Here is a 16,078-nt window from a genome sequence, read left to right on the forward strand (position 1 = left end):
AGTCCTTTCAACCCTTATTATCGATAAAAAAATGGGTAAATAGGGATAAACTTAGGGGATGAGTATCTTTTAGACTTCATTAAGAAATCCTGTATCCTCTGCTTACCTCTGAAATATAACCCTGTTGATATTCTGAGTTCCCATGGATAAGAAGAGGAGGACTTTTTGTCCTGTCCAGAGCACACCCTCCCTGCAAGTCTGCTTTCTCGCCTCCCTGCCCCACCCCCAATTCCAATTCTCCATTCCTCAGTCCACTTCGGGAGAAGCACTGGAAGCCCCTGGGTTAGGCAGGTCCTCCTCGTCTGCTCATTTCTCAGCAACGGTACATCTCCTGAGTGCTGGTTTGCTGTGCCTTTTTACCTTCTTGAGAGCTCCTAACCTTTTGTTCTATGTTTACAAGGAGGTTGTCACTGCTTTTCTTTGCCAAACACTGTAGAAGATTGACTTTTATTTTTTTATTTAGAAATCTTCAAACATCCATAAAAGTACATAATAGTATAATGGAGCCTCTTGTAACTTGACTTCAAAAATTACCAATAGTTAATGTCTTGATTTACCAATCCTCCCAATTGTTTTTTCCTACAATATTTAAAAGTAAACTCAAATTATCATATCATTTCACGCCAAAGTCTAACTGCTAAAGATTTTTTTTAAACAACTTCTGTGTCATTGTCATATTTAACAGTTAACTATAGACTTTTCCCTACCATTTTTGGGACTGGAAGAAGAGTATGAATGAAGCCCAGATAGCACATATCTTAGTATCTAGTAGTTATAAGTCAAGCTAACAAACTGGTAAATAAAATATAACTTATCCTCTAACTTGACAAACATACCTTCAAAATGACAAGGCAGAGCTTGAGGGTTCTGTGCCAGAATGTGACAGCGCACAGAGGGCTGACCTCCCAGGGTGCCTCCCTTCTCTCTTTCGTTCTGTCCCACACTTCATCTCACAGCTGTCATCCAAGCCCTGTCTAGATTGCTTGCAACAGCTACCCCCCAACATGACCACCTCTTGGACCTGGGGTGGAAGGAGGTACACATGAGTAGCATACTTGGCTTTTCAGAGGACAAACCCACTGGAAAGGCTCATGTAGGCCTTGGCAATTGGCAGAGAATTCTGGGGTCCTAGTTACCCAGTTGGTGGTCTAGAAGAGGGCTGAGGGAACATGGCATGCTCTTGAAAGTGTGAGGGCAGAGCAGGTGTCCCTCTGGCACAGGTCTAAGGATGTGCCAGTTACGGTCATGTGCTGCATACTGATGTTTTGTTCAGTTATGGACCACATATACGATGGTGGTCCCATAAGATTAGTACCATATAGCCTAAGTGGATAGTAGGCTACACCGTCTAGGTTTGTGTAAGGACACTATCATGTCCGCACAATGATGAAATCATCCAATGATGCATTTCTCAGAATGTATCCCTGTTGTTAAGCGATCCATGACTGTATGTAATTTGAGTGTCCTCTGATTAGCTCTAATATGTATTTTTACAGTTTTATCAAGATTAAAACAAGGTCCACATATTGTCTTTTGGCTGATATGTGTCTTATGTCTCTCTTTTATTCCACAGCAGTCTCCATCCTTTTTTTCATTTTTGACTTACTGATGAAACCAGATAATTTACCCTATGAAATGAGCCACACTCTAGGTTAAGCTAATTGCTTACAAGTGGCATCATTTAATATCTCTTTATGTCCTATATTTCCTGTCAACTGTAATCAAGAGGCTTGATCACATTTAGAAGTTGATCCCTGGTTTTCCCACTTCTAATGATATGAAGATTGCTCAGTGGTTCAGGTGTCAACCTTGTTTCTCCATCATAAAGTTCTTCATCAGTGTTTCACCTAATGATTTTGGCATCATTAATGATTATTGCTTACATTCATTATTTCATTAGGGATTGCCAAATGATTTTCTAATTCTGTCATTCCATCTGCATTTATTAATTTTTTAATTTATTAATTTTCTAATGAAGAACTGCCTCATCAACCAGTTCATGCAGGAAAGGCCAGATAAATTTTTGATTTTATCCTTTTACCAATTTTCAGAATAATAAGTTGATGACTGAGCTTCCTCTAGTGATAGCAATGGTAACCAATAATTTTTTTAGTGTTATTATGGGTGCTTATATATTTGGTTTTAATCATTGCAGTCATTATTCATTTGGCTTGAATTGTCCCATCTTAGGTCAGTGGTAGCTGTTTTGGTTGGGGACCCCTTTAGTCTTAGCTTCCTTGCTTTCTGGGTAAAATAAAATGGCTTAAGTTCATCTTGTGTTTTTCCTGGACAAACCTTCAATTTGCCATTTTTCCAAGATGTGCTGGCTCCTTTTAGTCACAAATAGTATTTAGAGACAACAGTTGGGGTGCTAGGATTCTAATTGTTACCGGATTGTCATTGCTTCTAGGCCTTTCTCAGTTCAACACAGCTACCTATATACACTCATGTGTGTGTGTTGTGTTTTGTGAGTTCTTACTCATAGTTCAAGTTCAAACTTAAGATTACAAGGTTTTAACTCAATTTTTAAATTTTATACGTGTATCTCTTTTATCTTATGCTGAAAATCTTGGCTCCTACCAAATTCTGCCTGCTCTGAGTGCTTCTTAAACTGCAGTGTACCTAAGAGTCATCTGGGGTAAAACTGAAGATTGCTTGGCCCCAAAGAGACCTTCTCAATTCAAGTCTTTTGGGATATGATGCAAGAATTTGCCTTTTTAACAAGCGACCCAGATGCTACTGATGTAGACGTCAGGGACTACCCTCTGTGAAACAAGCCTCTACATGAGGTATTGGAGTGACGGGTGTTTTTATCCAAGACTTTAACTTTTCTGAAGTAGTGGTTTCCTTAAAGCATCCCAAGAAATTGTGAATTTAAGAGAAGCATCTTGGGGTATCAGGAATGCTCTGAACCTAGTCACCAGTTCAGAGTTCCACTTCTGGCCCTGTTGCTGGCTAGCTTTGGGACCTTGAGAAAGTCTGTTAATCTTTCTAAGCCTTGGTTTCCTCACAAGAAGGTCAGTACAGTAATGCCTGTCTACCTCAGAATTTTTGTGAGGATCAAATGAGGAAGTATTTTGTAAAGCATCAAATGCTATAGATACATTGAATTATTGGGGGTCACCTAGTCTTTCTTATAAGATTTAGGAAATATTATGCTCTAATTATTTGAGAAAGGCAATAATTTTTCTTTTAATAACCTCTCACTAAGATAATTTCAGCTTACCTAAAGTATTTCTCTTATTTCTAGGAGTGAAGGATATATCCCAAGTAATTATGTAACGGGAAAGAAATCAAACAACTTAGATCAGTATGAGTAAGTAAATGGTTATTTTGTGAATTTGAAAAATGAGAAAATGTTTTCATTTTCCTAATTATGTAAGGCATTTTGGAGATTAGTGGATATCTTTCATTATCTTTAGAAGGTGGCACTGACACAGTCTTAACTCAGTTGTCTAGGGTGGTAAACGACGTTGTGAGAATTAGTTTCTGTAATACACTTTACCCGAGGGTACTATATATGGAGATACACAAGCAATTGATTTAAAACAAATCACATCTTAGCTGACTTTGAAATATCGATCACTGTTCATTTATTCAACAAATCAGAATTCAGTTTCCCAGTGTGGCCTTTAGAAAAACATTTATTTTTTTTAATTATAATAATATATGATTATTGTTTTAAAATTGTTTGAAAGTATGAAAAATGTTAATAAGAAAAATTACTCATGAGTCAACTAGAGTTGGCCTCTGTCAACATTAGTATATTTTCTTTCAATCTTTTTACTCTTTTTTTAAAAAAATAAGGTCATGCTGTATATGCTGTTTTATATCCTATTTGTTCCACTTAACAGTACTACGAGTGTATTTCTTTACACCATTGTGTATTCTTTGAAAACATTTTCATAAGTGCATTATATTTCATTCAGTCATAAATTCATCAAATATTTACCGAGGTCTTAGCATGTATCAGGAACTGTATAACCAGGCATATGGCACATGGATATGCAATAATTTATATAATCATTTACTTACTTGTGTGGCATTATGTTGTTTAGGCAACTTTGCTATGTAAAAATAACTGGGACTTCTTCCTGCTTTATCTAGTCTTAAACTAGTGTTACTGCACAAAATTGGGGTTCTCTTGCCTGATGTGCATAAGTGGCCCGTTAATTACGGCATCAGCCTGTGGGAAAAGAGATCAGCTTTACTCTGTGAGATTGACCTACAGGGAGACAGGGGGCACATGCCCTCAGGTCTGCCTCCCCGATTCAGGATTTGGGGTGAAATTTAAGAGGTTAGGGAGAACAGGCTGGCATGTGGAAACGCTGGCGGGACAGGTTTTGATTGGTGGGTTTCAAGCCTTTATGGTAAAGTTTTAAATATTTATGACAGGGTTCTAAACACTTATGATGAGGTTCTCAACTTTTATGATAGGGTTCTAAACATTTTCAATGAGGTGGGGAAGGAATTTTAACACCGAGTCTTCCTGAATGAGGGACCCCTTGCTTCTGAGAAGAGTCCTACTTTTAAATTCCAGTCGTGTCCTTGTCTTTGGTTCCACATCTTTGGTTCTGCAGTCATTTCGGGTCAAGACTTCTTTCTCTGCGCATGCTCTGGCTACGAGACTTTGCACATTTTCTGAAAGACAATTCTTAATCACTCTGTTGATAAAAGATGGGGTCAGTTGAACTGGTCCTAGAGAGCCTGTGGTTATACTATATCTCTAAGAATCTGCTGGGCTAAAGACTAGGAATGAACTTGTTAAGACTCCTAATGCATGCCATCACATTGCTTTCCAGAGAACATAATGGGCATACTATTTATATGCCCACTAGCAGTACAAGGCCAGGTTTTAATGAGAGGCTCATATATACCAAATACTCTTTTGTAGTCCTTCGGAGGTGGTGTGTTGATACTTCATTCACTTCTTTCAAAACACCACCACCACCACTAGCCAAAAAAAACACCAAAAAACTGTCCATGTCAGTCCCTGTAATGTGAGTATACCTTCAAATCTAGAAAAGGATTAATAGGTTCAAAAGTCACAGCACTCAGTGGTGTGATCCCTCAAAGTTGTTTTAGAAGTAGGTGATGGTATAAAAAATATGTAAATAAAATAGTATTTCTGTTCTTAAATAAATTTTAGGAAAATATAGCAAAATCCTTAGAATTAGGGAAGATAGTAAAAGGTGAAAACTTGGACCTGATTTTAAAGTGATCTGAGAACTAGATGATAATTTGGGGAGGGATGTTCTTGGAAACCAGATAATCCTTATCTGAATGTGAGAACTCCCCTTACGACTCATGGGATTACAGATAAGAATCTTAAGAAGTTTATGATTCATTGCCATGAGTTTTTTGGATAGGTGAAATTTTTTCTCCTCCTCTGCGTGACTAAGTGAATTCACCTGCTATGTACAGTCTCCGGGCCGGGAGTCCCCTCAGCCATCTGCCCAGCGGTCAGGGATTCCCGATGGCATTGTGCTAGGTGAGAAAGGGGAAACCTGTTCTCAGGGTGGACAGTCAGAGTGCCCCTCGTCTCCTGCTGTCTTCCCACTCCGTGGTGTGTGCTGTTGTTTGCTACAGCTCATCCTGTGACACATCTTAAGTATCCCAAGAGTTAAAAAGCCTTTTGTTGAATCAAGAGCTCTTCTGTTTGTTTGGGCCTAGGAGTCATCCCAGGCAACAGACAGCGCACTGGGCCGGACACAGGGTTGCCAGGCCCGCAGCTCCGGGGGCTATCAGTAACCTAGTTCTGACCTCCGCACCCACGTAACAGTTTGGGGAGGAGAGGATCAGAGGAAGTGCTGCAGGAAAGAAAAGGGTTCATTGTGATGGTCAATAAGATGTTCTTGCTGGAAAGATGTCAAAGGAAGAAGGTGACAGAAATGAAAGGGTGTTTAGAGCAGAAAAAGTCTAGCATAAGGCTTTGAGTGGGTGGCATAGGAGGCGAGGGCCAAATTAGAGAATTGAAAAGACTTATAGCTGGTTTCTCGGTTGGTTGGTTTCTATTTTTCCTTCATTTTTACCCCTTGTCTTCTTTTTATGATTTGTCCAACCCACACTCCCCAGGAAACTTGGCCAGGATCCAACCTTTCCAGACAGGACTGTGTGTCCCCAAATCTTTTTTACCCTCTGTTCAGACACCACTGTGAAGTCCTATTCCTCTGGAGTGTTTTGAAGTGACTAGCCAATCTGAAAACCTCATTCACATTAGAGTTTTGATATCTAAGAATGGAATGACAAGTTACTCACACATCCTGGGCATTCTTCCTAGATAGGTAGTTCCTTCATCCAGAGGAGCTAACCAGCCTCTAACAGAGCATTTCTGTGATGGGCTTGTGAGAGATGTCCATGGGCTGGCATCTGTGTGGCGGTGCTCCCCTGCCCACCATGTGGGCTCCTTCACATTTTACCCATGTGTGTGGTCCTTCCTGACGGGATGAACTCAGCAGAGCCACTACTGTCTTTCCCTTCTCGCCTGGTGCTGGGCATCATAGAAAAGGGACAGAAGCCACAAAGAACTGTTAGGAAATACTCACCACGAGTTGATTCATCGGTTTATTTGTTCATCACTCCTTCCTCCTTTCTTCCTTCAATATACTCTGAAAGGTCTGAGTTTATATACTAAGGAGGGAAAACATTCTGTCTGGAGAATCTGCAAATGCCATAAAAATGACCCCTGGGAACAGGATTTTGAAGAGCCTGCCCTTTGTGCAGTGGATTCCTTTTCTTTCCTTATTTCCTTTATCCCTTCCAAGGGAGCTTGTGTATACCAGGTGACTAAAAGACCTCTTTCTTTCTCTGAGTATTTCATACCTAATTTCCTCTTGAGAGCTACAGTTTAGCTCTACTGATTTCTTGCATCTGAACGTGAGACTAAACCTCTGTTGCTTACTCTTACTGTGAAGATGTGGGGTTGGATCTTCTGTTATTAATAAAGAGAATTTTTGTGTGTGTGTGAGGAAGATTGGCCCTGAGCTAACATCTGTTGCCAGTCTTCCTCTATTTTTTTGTATGTGGGATGCCACCACAGCATGGCTGGATGAGCGGTGTGTAGGTCCGCGCCTGGGATCTGAACCCGTGAACCCTAGGCCACTGAAGGAATGTGCAAACTTAACCACTGTGCCGCTAGGCTGGCCCCAAAGAGAATTTTTTTAATCTTTCAGATCCTGCTGGTTATAATGCATAATGAGAACTCCAGTTACCTTTCCTTAATTAATTTTTATAACTGTTTTTGGCATCCTGCCAAATGTTTCTTGTATCACTGGAAACCCTTTTGAGACAGAATCCATTCTGTTCTTCTTGTTTATTGTATTTCTCAATTGGATTCAGATCAGAACTGCAATTTTGTTGGACTTGGTCTCAGTTCAGGAAGTGAGGTCCACAGCAATGAGACCTTAGTACCCGTAATTCTGAGGCCTGGTTAATCACCTCAGGCCACAAATAAAATAACACTCATCAGCTTGTATTGAGATTGTAATTGGTGTTTGGCCACTACAACTGCATAGAAGAATCCAGACAAAAAAAGATCTTACATTGTAGTTTTTCTTTGTATTTTTCCCTTCCTCAGTCAGAGAAGGCCTTTGTGTTCGTCTGTCTCAGGGTGTTTGCTGGGCCAAAAGCAGGTGATGGATTTTTTTATAAGAGGCTGAGCTAGGGGTGGAAAATTCAGATGTCCAGATGGGCTAAGCTAGTTTCATACTATTGGAAGCCTCAGGAAAGATGACTGTGGTGGAGGACTCTCTACCCACTAAAGGGCATCTAAAACAAACAAACAAAAACCAAAAAAAAAAACCCAAGTTTAAAACTGAAGGCCAAGAAAACAGGCTGAATTCACATTCTCTGGTTTATAATCTCTGGAGAGACTGGGCTGGGGGAAGCAGGGAGAGGGGAGTACCTCTGAGGATGAGGCGGGAGATGGCAGGATCTGTCTTTCCTTGGGAAAGAAGGGGCACAGATCTGCAGGGGCTGGGGGATGTGGCACAGAGTGGTGGTGGGACCTGATGGGGAGGTGGGCGCTGCTGCCTGGCCGCGGTGGGATTCCTACAGTAGAGCCTCGGTGACCACCAGGGCTTGGGGCTGCACTAGAACTGGTAAGTCTGGAAGACCCAGGGCCTACTCTTCTGTTTTGCTGTTTCTTTTGACTCTTGGGACCTTTGTGAAATTCAATGTGGGAGCCTCCGTAATGACTTGAGATGGAATCTACTGCCTATTGGTCAGATGGGGGCTTGGGATAAGATTTAATTTTAATTAAGACAATAATATAAAGTGACATTTCCTGCATGTTTGAGTCTGTGGAGTAAAATTCATTCTTGCTGTTATTATAACAGTGAAAAACTAGAAATGAGCTTTATGTTGAATAATGAAGAATCACTTGAGTAAATTATGGCACATCCATACCATCATGCATAGGCCTATATTGCTTTGCAAAGATGTCTATCATATACTGTTATATGAAAAATTCAGGTTATGATATAGCAAGTATAGTTTTATTCCACTTTAATAAAAAATAAGAATTCATATATATATATGTTTTCATAAAAATATCGGTAGAAAAAGTATGAAAGTATGTACACCCAAATGTTACCAGTGGTTGTCTGTATTATTGAGATTATCAGTGATCTCTTATTGATTATTGAAATTATGAGTGATATTTATTGTATTTGTTACTGATGAGCAATATTACCTCCCCTTTTTTTTTGTGCTGAGGAAGATTTGCCCTGAGCTAACATCTGTTGCCAATCTTCCTCTTGTTTTGCTTGAGGAAGATTAGCCCTGAGCCAACATCTGTGCCAGTCTTCCTCTACTTTATATGTGGGTTGCTGCCACAGCATGGCTGACGCGTGATGTAGGTCCACCCCTGGGATCTGAACCCGTGAACCTGGGGCGCTGAAGTGGAGCACGCTGAACTTAACCACCATGCCACGGGGCTGGCCCCAGTATTACTTTCTTAAAAAGAATAAAAAATAATTTTTAAAACTGCCTTAAAAGTATCTTTTTCTGTTCAGATGGTATTGCAGAAATATGAACAGAAGCAAAGCAGAGCAACTCCTCAGAAGTGAAGTAAGTGTTTGCACTTGTTTCATGGATTTGGTTTCAGCACCAATTAATTGTAATGAATCTCTAATAAGTAATTCCATGTACCTTTGTTTCTAAAACCTAAAAAATACTATGATGTACGTATGGGTTTTGGGTTTTTTTAAGTCATTTAAAAGTGAATGCTGGTGTATTAGTTTCTTGGGGCTGCTGTAACAAAGGACCACAAACTGAGTGGCTTAAACAGCAGAAATGTATTGTTTTATGGTTCTAGAGGTCAGAAGTCTGCAATCAAGATGCCGGCAGGCTTGCTCCTTCTGAGGGCTGTAGAGAAGGATCTCTTCCCAGCCTCCCTCCATTTCTCCCTGGGTTTCTTCCCTCTGTGCATGTCTGTCTCTGTGTCCAAATTTCCTATTTTTAAGGACTCCATTCCTATTGGGTTAGGGCCTGCCTTAGTTACCACATTATAACTTGGTTCCTTCTGTGAATCTCCAATGAAGGTCACCTTGGAAGCACTGGGGGTTGGGACTCCAGCATATCTTTTTTGAGGGGAAGAATTAGACCCATAACAATAGGTAATAGCTATACATGGGTAACAGTTTCTTTACTCTTTTTCTTACGGATTTATCATTTGTTACCTTCTTAGTACTTAAATGTGTTTTTCCTTTTTGCTTGAAGTTATTTGTTTTAAAGTAATGTATATCAATATGTGATATCTTTTTTTTTCAGTGAGGAAGATTTGCCCTGAGCTAATATCTGTTGCCAACCTTCCTCTTTTTATTATTTTTTTGCTTGAGTAAGATTAGCCCTGAGCTAACATCTTTGCCAGTCTCCCTCTATTTTGTATGTGGGATGCCTCCACAGCATGGCTGATGAGTGGAGTAGGTCCCTGCCCAGGATCTGAACCCATGAACATGGGCCACCAAAGCAGAACACACAGAACTTTAACCACTCAGCCATAGGGCCAGCCCCCAATATGTGACATCTTTTATAAATGAAGTTTTAATAAAATATTTAGTTGCCTTAGAAATAAATGTGCTGAAATTCTTACACTTTAGAAAGAAATAACAGGATAAAATGTAGTCCTGTTGTGTGCTGTATAATGACATTTTGGTCAACGACAGACCACGTATATGATGGTGGTCCCATAAGATTAGTACCATATAATCTAGGTGTGTAGTAGGCCGTACCGTCAAGGTTTGTGTGAGTATACGCTATTGCTATGATGTTCGCACAACAAAATCGCCCAAGGCTGCCTCTCTCAGACGTAGCCCCGTCATTAAGCGGCGCATGACTGTGTAGAGGAAACTACAGTGGACTGAGTGAGGAGACCCAAGTCCAGCTGTGACTTTTCTAGTGTGTTTTTCGCATCTGTAAGATAAAGAGGTTGGATCAGAAGATAATTGCTACAATTCTCTGCATTTATGACCTAGTTATTCGATTTAGTAATTGTTCCCAATCTTTGAAACCCTTGCTTTCTCACTTTATCTCCTGCTTATTAACCCCAGTCAAGGTTTCCTTGGGCACTTGTTTCTGTGGTTTAGGAGACTAGCAGGTGACTTTGTGTGATTCAAGTAATAGGTAACCATGCCTCTTCCGCCACAGGATTCTCAAATGCCTCCTTGGTGACCCCAGGGTGAGAGGCAGCTCTTGGGGAGTGGGTGGCCAGAAGGCCTGGGGTCCAAATTCTGGCTCTGCTCCTTACTAGCTCTGTGACCTAGGGCAAGTTATTCAACCATTCTGTGCCCCATTTCCTTACCTGTGAAGTAAAGTGGGGATAACACCGCTTTGAGGATTAAGTAAACCACGTATTAGAAGATATTAAAACAGAATAAGTTCTCAATAAACATAGCTATTACACTTTTTACTGATTGATTAACTATTATAATATTGTCCCTAACTGTTCTTATCAGATTTATTTGGGGGGCTGTATTTAATTCCATTGTCTTTCCTATGAATAAGAATAAAATTTATTTTATTTTTCAACTGTGAAAAACACTTTCGTCTTACAGCAGTTTCAGTGCTGGAGGCTGATTGTGGTGTTACTGGTGGAGACGTGGTCCCTAGCTTCTGTTTCTTGCTCTCTGTTTTGGAAACTAATGAGGATTTATGCCTTAGTCATTCAGCGTTGTTTCTGCCTTTTGGCTTTTTCTGCTGAAGTTACTTGTGCCTCCATCTCTCCTTCTGTAAAAGATGATATTTAACATCAATTTCCAGGGGAATTAAGGATTTTGTTTTCAAAAGGATTCTTATAAAGAGCACTGAGATATTTACAGGAAAAGTGCTGTGTGGATAGAAGATGATATTGAGTCAGGATTCAAAGCTTATAGCAAATATGAGAAATGTATAAAATGAAACCCAGTCATTAAGAAATAGGTTTTCAGTAACTGTTTCCCCACGTGTCCCGCACTTAAAGGAATTGCAAAATCTTGTTCGTTCGTTCCGGAAGGGCCCTGAGAGATTATTTTGTTGAAATATCTCCTGCTGGTGTGTGTGAAGATTTGTGATTGTGAGGCAGTGTGAGTGTATTTTCTTTAACTCATCTCACTGCCCAGTAACATGAAGTGGAAAGTCATGTGGATGCACCCCGTTGCTAAGTTGTGCTTCTCCAAAGCCTTCTCTAGGCAAAGCATAATAATCGTAAAATTGTAAGACTGCGTTCTTGAATCATTTCCATGGCATTGATATTTGTTATCGGACTGAAAAAGTGTTCTTAATTTGGATTTTAGGATAAAGAAGGTGGTTTTATGGTACGGGATTCCAGTCAACCGGGCATGTACACAGTCTCCCTGTATACAAAGTTTGGAGGGTAAGTAATCCCACTCTCTCTTTTTTCTCCAATTTATTTAAATTTTTTAAATAAAGTTCCTGTATAGTTTGTATGGATTCCTAATTTTCAAAAAATGTGCTGCATTTCAGCATTAGAAAAGAAACCCTGAACTTGATTTCTAAAGTCAATACGTTTTTTTTAAGGTATGCTTTTTGGTGAGGAAGAGTGGCCCTGAGCTAACATTTGTTGCCAGTCTTCCTTTTTTTTCTCCCCAAAGCCCCAGTACGTAGTTGTATATTTTAGTTGGAAGTTCGGCTAGTTATTCGTATAATATTTTTCATATTTACATTTCAGTGATTTTTCTCATAGTTCTCCATATATATATCTTTGTTGAGAATGGCTATAGAAGCTTTAGCTACATTCAACAGATCATTACTGCTCAGTGCGCTAAGCCCTAAACATACCACAGAGAGCAGAGTAGACACAGACCCTGCCCTCCGATAGCTTAGGGACGGCTTCAGACAAGCAGACGGGCAGTTAGGGTGGTATATGAATAAGTGCTATGCTTGGAGGGCAGTGTGTGTGGGGGAGGCGGGGTACGCAGCCCAGACACATCTGGGTTACTCGTTAATGTTGTCTAGTGACATCTAAGCTGAGATCTGACAGGTGAGACCGGCGGAAGTTGTATGGAGGAGAAAGAGTGTTTCTGATCCAGTAAACTGCCTGGACTCAGAAATGAGGGAGGATGTGGTGATTTTGAGCAACTGACAAAAGTGTATTGTAGCTGGATTTTAGAATGGGAGGTGAAGGGAGGAGAGAGAGGCCTGTGAGATGAAAGTGGAGGTCAGGTTATGTCAGTGCCAAGGAGTCTGAGCTTTATTTTAAGAGCTGCGGGAGTGCTCGTGAAAGGATTTTTAGCAAGAGATGATTTGAAAAGATCCGTATTGTAGAATGATAGCTAAAATATAATTTGTACATTTTTTATAAGTCTAGTTTCTTCATTTATTTTAGAGATGTGAGTCCTCTAGACATTTGCAGGTTAACACCAACAGCAGGGGCACAAAGCAGTAGGCAGCTCATAGCTATTTTTAGACTTAACTGTTGGTAAATGGAGTTGTAAATGTTCTCTCTCGTTATCTCCTGCAAGGGACCAAGTATGTTATCAGCGGCCACTTTAAAAACTCCACCTGTTAATGTGAAAGGCGAAGCTAAGAAGAACTTGGGGGAAAAATGAAATTTGTGCAGATAATCGAAGGGGCCATATGTAGGGACCCTGTGGTTAGCTGGTAGAAAATATCTTAAGAGTAAAGTTACATTGTTCCAACTTGGTTCTAACACATTTCGATTTTTGTTTTAGAGAAGGCTCATCAGGTTTCAGGCATTATCATATAAAAGAAACAACAACATCCCCAAAGAAATATTATCTGGCAGAAAAACATGCATTTGGTTCAATTCCTGAGATTATTGAATATCATAAGCACAATGCGGCAGGTAAGTGAGCTGTTGAAACCTGTTTCAAATATAAGGCAGTGATTAAAATCATCAGACATTGTAATAAATTCTTCCTTGAGCAGTTTTATTTTGTAGGTAATTATAGAATGTGATTGATTTAAAATTATTGTACGTTAAGGAAGTGATGTATACAAAAAAAAATCAGAAGTAATACCAAGTTTCATAAAAAACTCTGTCTTGACCTTGGGACATGAGTTCTTCTTATCATATGTAGTAAATGTTGACATTTCTGTGGTTTATATCTTTGGCATTGACAAAGATTCTTTGCTTGACCAAACTTTAGTCAGGCTCCTGAACTATCTCCTAGACCCATCTGTATACTTTCTTGTAAAATCCAGTTTTAGCAAGAACCCTGCTATCAGTTTAACCAGAATCTGCTACCCTCAGAATCTGATACCTGATCACCCACCATATCTGATCAACTTGCTCATCCTCCACCATCCCTCAGCTGATGTCTGGTCACCCTGAATTATCTTCAGCAAGAATCCTGTTAGATTGGTTTAGCTAGAACCCACCTCTACATTATCCCTAATGTTTCCTTCGTAGTTTTACTTCCACTGACCCCCACCCTGCTCTTTGGCTGTAAATTCCCACTTGCCCACGCTGTCTTCAGAGTTGAGCCCAATCTCTCTTCCCTACTCTAGAATCCTATCACAGTGGTCCCTAAACCTACCACAATGGGCCTAAATAAATAGTCTGCCGTGCCATCTTTAAAAGTGTCATTGCATATTTTTTCCCTTAACAATACTAAATTAAAAGCCAAGATATTTGTCAATGTCAGAGTTATCACAGAAGCTGTCAGCTGAGCTCAGGGTTTAGGCCTGTAGACTTGCAAAGACTAGCATAATGATGTCCTAGACAAATTTTCCGTCTTCCTGAGTCTCTGCTACACTTACCAGCAGAGGGGGAACAAACCAAACACCAAAAACAAAAACAGAAACCACATTTATGCCCACTGAGACTCCACAGGATGAGACAGAAAGATTTCTAGCTTTTTACTTAAAGATGTCACTGAGCAGAAGATAGCTGTGTCTAACCCAATTAATGACAATTAATTTTTCAAGTTTTATCAAAGGTTTTGCAAAGTCTGCTGTTATTTGTGACTCTGTTCACTGTTCTCAGATAATGATAGGAACAGTTACATATAATTTTCATACCATAAAGTTCACCCATTTAAAGCGTACAATTCAGTGGTTATTAGTATATTTAGAGTTGTGCCAACTGTTACCATAATCTAAGAACATTTTCATCATCTCAGAAAAAATCTTGTACCCATTAGCAGTCATGCCACACAGACCCCCTTTGCCAGCCCAGCCCTAGGCAACCACTAATCTACTTTCTGTCTCTACAGATTTGCCTATTCTTGGACAGTTCATGTGAAAGGAATCATACAATATGTGGTCTGTTGTGACTAAATCCTTTAACTTAGCATAATGTTTTTGACATCCGTCCACGTTGTAGCATGTATAAGTACTCCATTCCTTTTTATTGATGAATAATAATCCACTGTCTGGATTTGTTTATCCATTTAGTTATCATTCATCAGTTGATGGACATTTGGGTTGTTTCCACATTCTGGCTATTATGAATAATGCTGCTATGAGTATTTGTGTACGAGTTTTTGCATGGAAACATGTTTCATTTTTCCTGGGTACTGACCTGGGAATGGTTTTCCTGGGTCATCTGGTAACTCTCTGTTTAACATTGGAGGAACTAATTTCGTATTGATTTACCCCCAAAGAACTTTTACTTATCTCTTAGTCTATCTTCTTTTTCACTGTTCACATTCCCCTGTTTCTTTCTTTGATGTTCTTGTATAAATTTTCTTCTTCACCATTATTTCAATTCATTCATTTAACAAACATGTGCTAAGTGCCTACTGCGTGCCAGGAACTGTGCCAGGTTCTAGGGAGACTGTGGTAGACTAGACAGTCAGTGATCTTGTCTCTCTCAGATCTTACCATTTGGCGGGAAAGACAGAAAAAATAACAATATTAAGTTACTATGAGATAGAAGAAGTACAGAGTGCTGTGGGTGTTTATAGAGGAAATACCAGCCATTTCTTTCTATTTAGTGCTGTAAGCAACTTAGATTAAAAGATTTAGCATACCTCACTGATTTCCAATAGTTGGTATTCCCAGTTGTTGATATTTTAAAGCCCGATTTTTATACTAACATTGCTATGAGTTATAACTCATAACAAACCTGAGTTGTGTCTGGTGAATCATTTTAATTTTTAGTAGACTCCTGTAATTCCCTTTCATACTTTTCTCATTGGAAAAGAATGTGAAATAATGATTGATAGTAACTGTTAGAAACCTTATAACATCCTTTAAAATGTTTGAGAAGAGAATATGCCAGCATGATGCCTGATAAACACTGTAGTATTTAAAAGAAAATGTAGAATGAATAAAAGCTTGTATATATTTTAATTTTCATGTTTCATAAAAATATGAAATTGTCAACTCAGAGTGGGGGCATCTTCTTCCTTCCTGCCTTCCTCTCTTTTTATTTTTTGCAAGCATATAGCACAGTCCTGCATGTACACACAGAGGGTGAGCGCTAAGTGAATAAATGAGTGAATTTTATAAGTGAGTTTCTAGTTTAGCGCTTCACCATTCAGAATGATTAAGGATGAATTTGACTGCAATACTTTGATTTCTAGGACTTGTGACAAGGCTGCGGTACCCAGTTAGTGCGAAGGAGAAGAATGCACCAACCACTGCAGGATTCAGCTACGGTAACTCATTTTGT

At 39.6% G+C, this 16,078-nt stretch overlaps 1 protein-coding gene across 6 annotated transcripts in view; it reads left to right on the forward strand.

The window, feature by feature from the left end:
• Positions 1–16,078, forward strand: part of TEC (tec protein tyrosine kinase) — a 123,649-nt gene that overhangs the window by 98,515 nt on the left and 9,056 nt on the right. For all 6 annotated transcript variants that reach the window (XM_014857120.3, XM_014857119.3, XM_070505934.1 and 3 more), the window contains 5 exons: positions 3,251–3,316; positions 9,015–9,069; positions 11,772–11,851; positions 13,170–13,303; positions 15,990–16,064. In XM_014857120.3, the coding sequence (XP_014712606.1) occupies positions 3,251–3,316; positions 9,015–9,069; positions 11,772–11,851; positions 13,170–13,303; positions 15,990–16,064 (410 nt within the window). The remainder of the gene's footprint in view (positions 1–3,250; positions 3,317–9,014; positions 9,070–11,771; positions 11,852–13,169; positions 13,304–15,989; positions 16,065–16,078) is intronic.

This window comes from Equus asinus, chromosome 3, assembly GCF_041296235.1.
Source record: "Equus asinus isolate D_3611 breed Donkey chromosome 3, EquAss-T2T_v2, whole genome shotgun sequence".
NCBI lineage: Eukaryota > Metazoa > Chordata > Mammalia > Perissodactyla > Equidae > Equus > Equus asinus.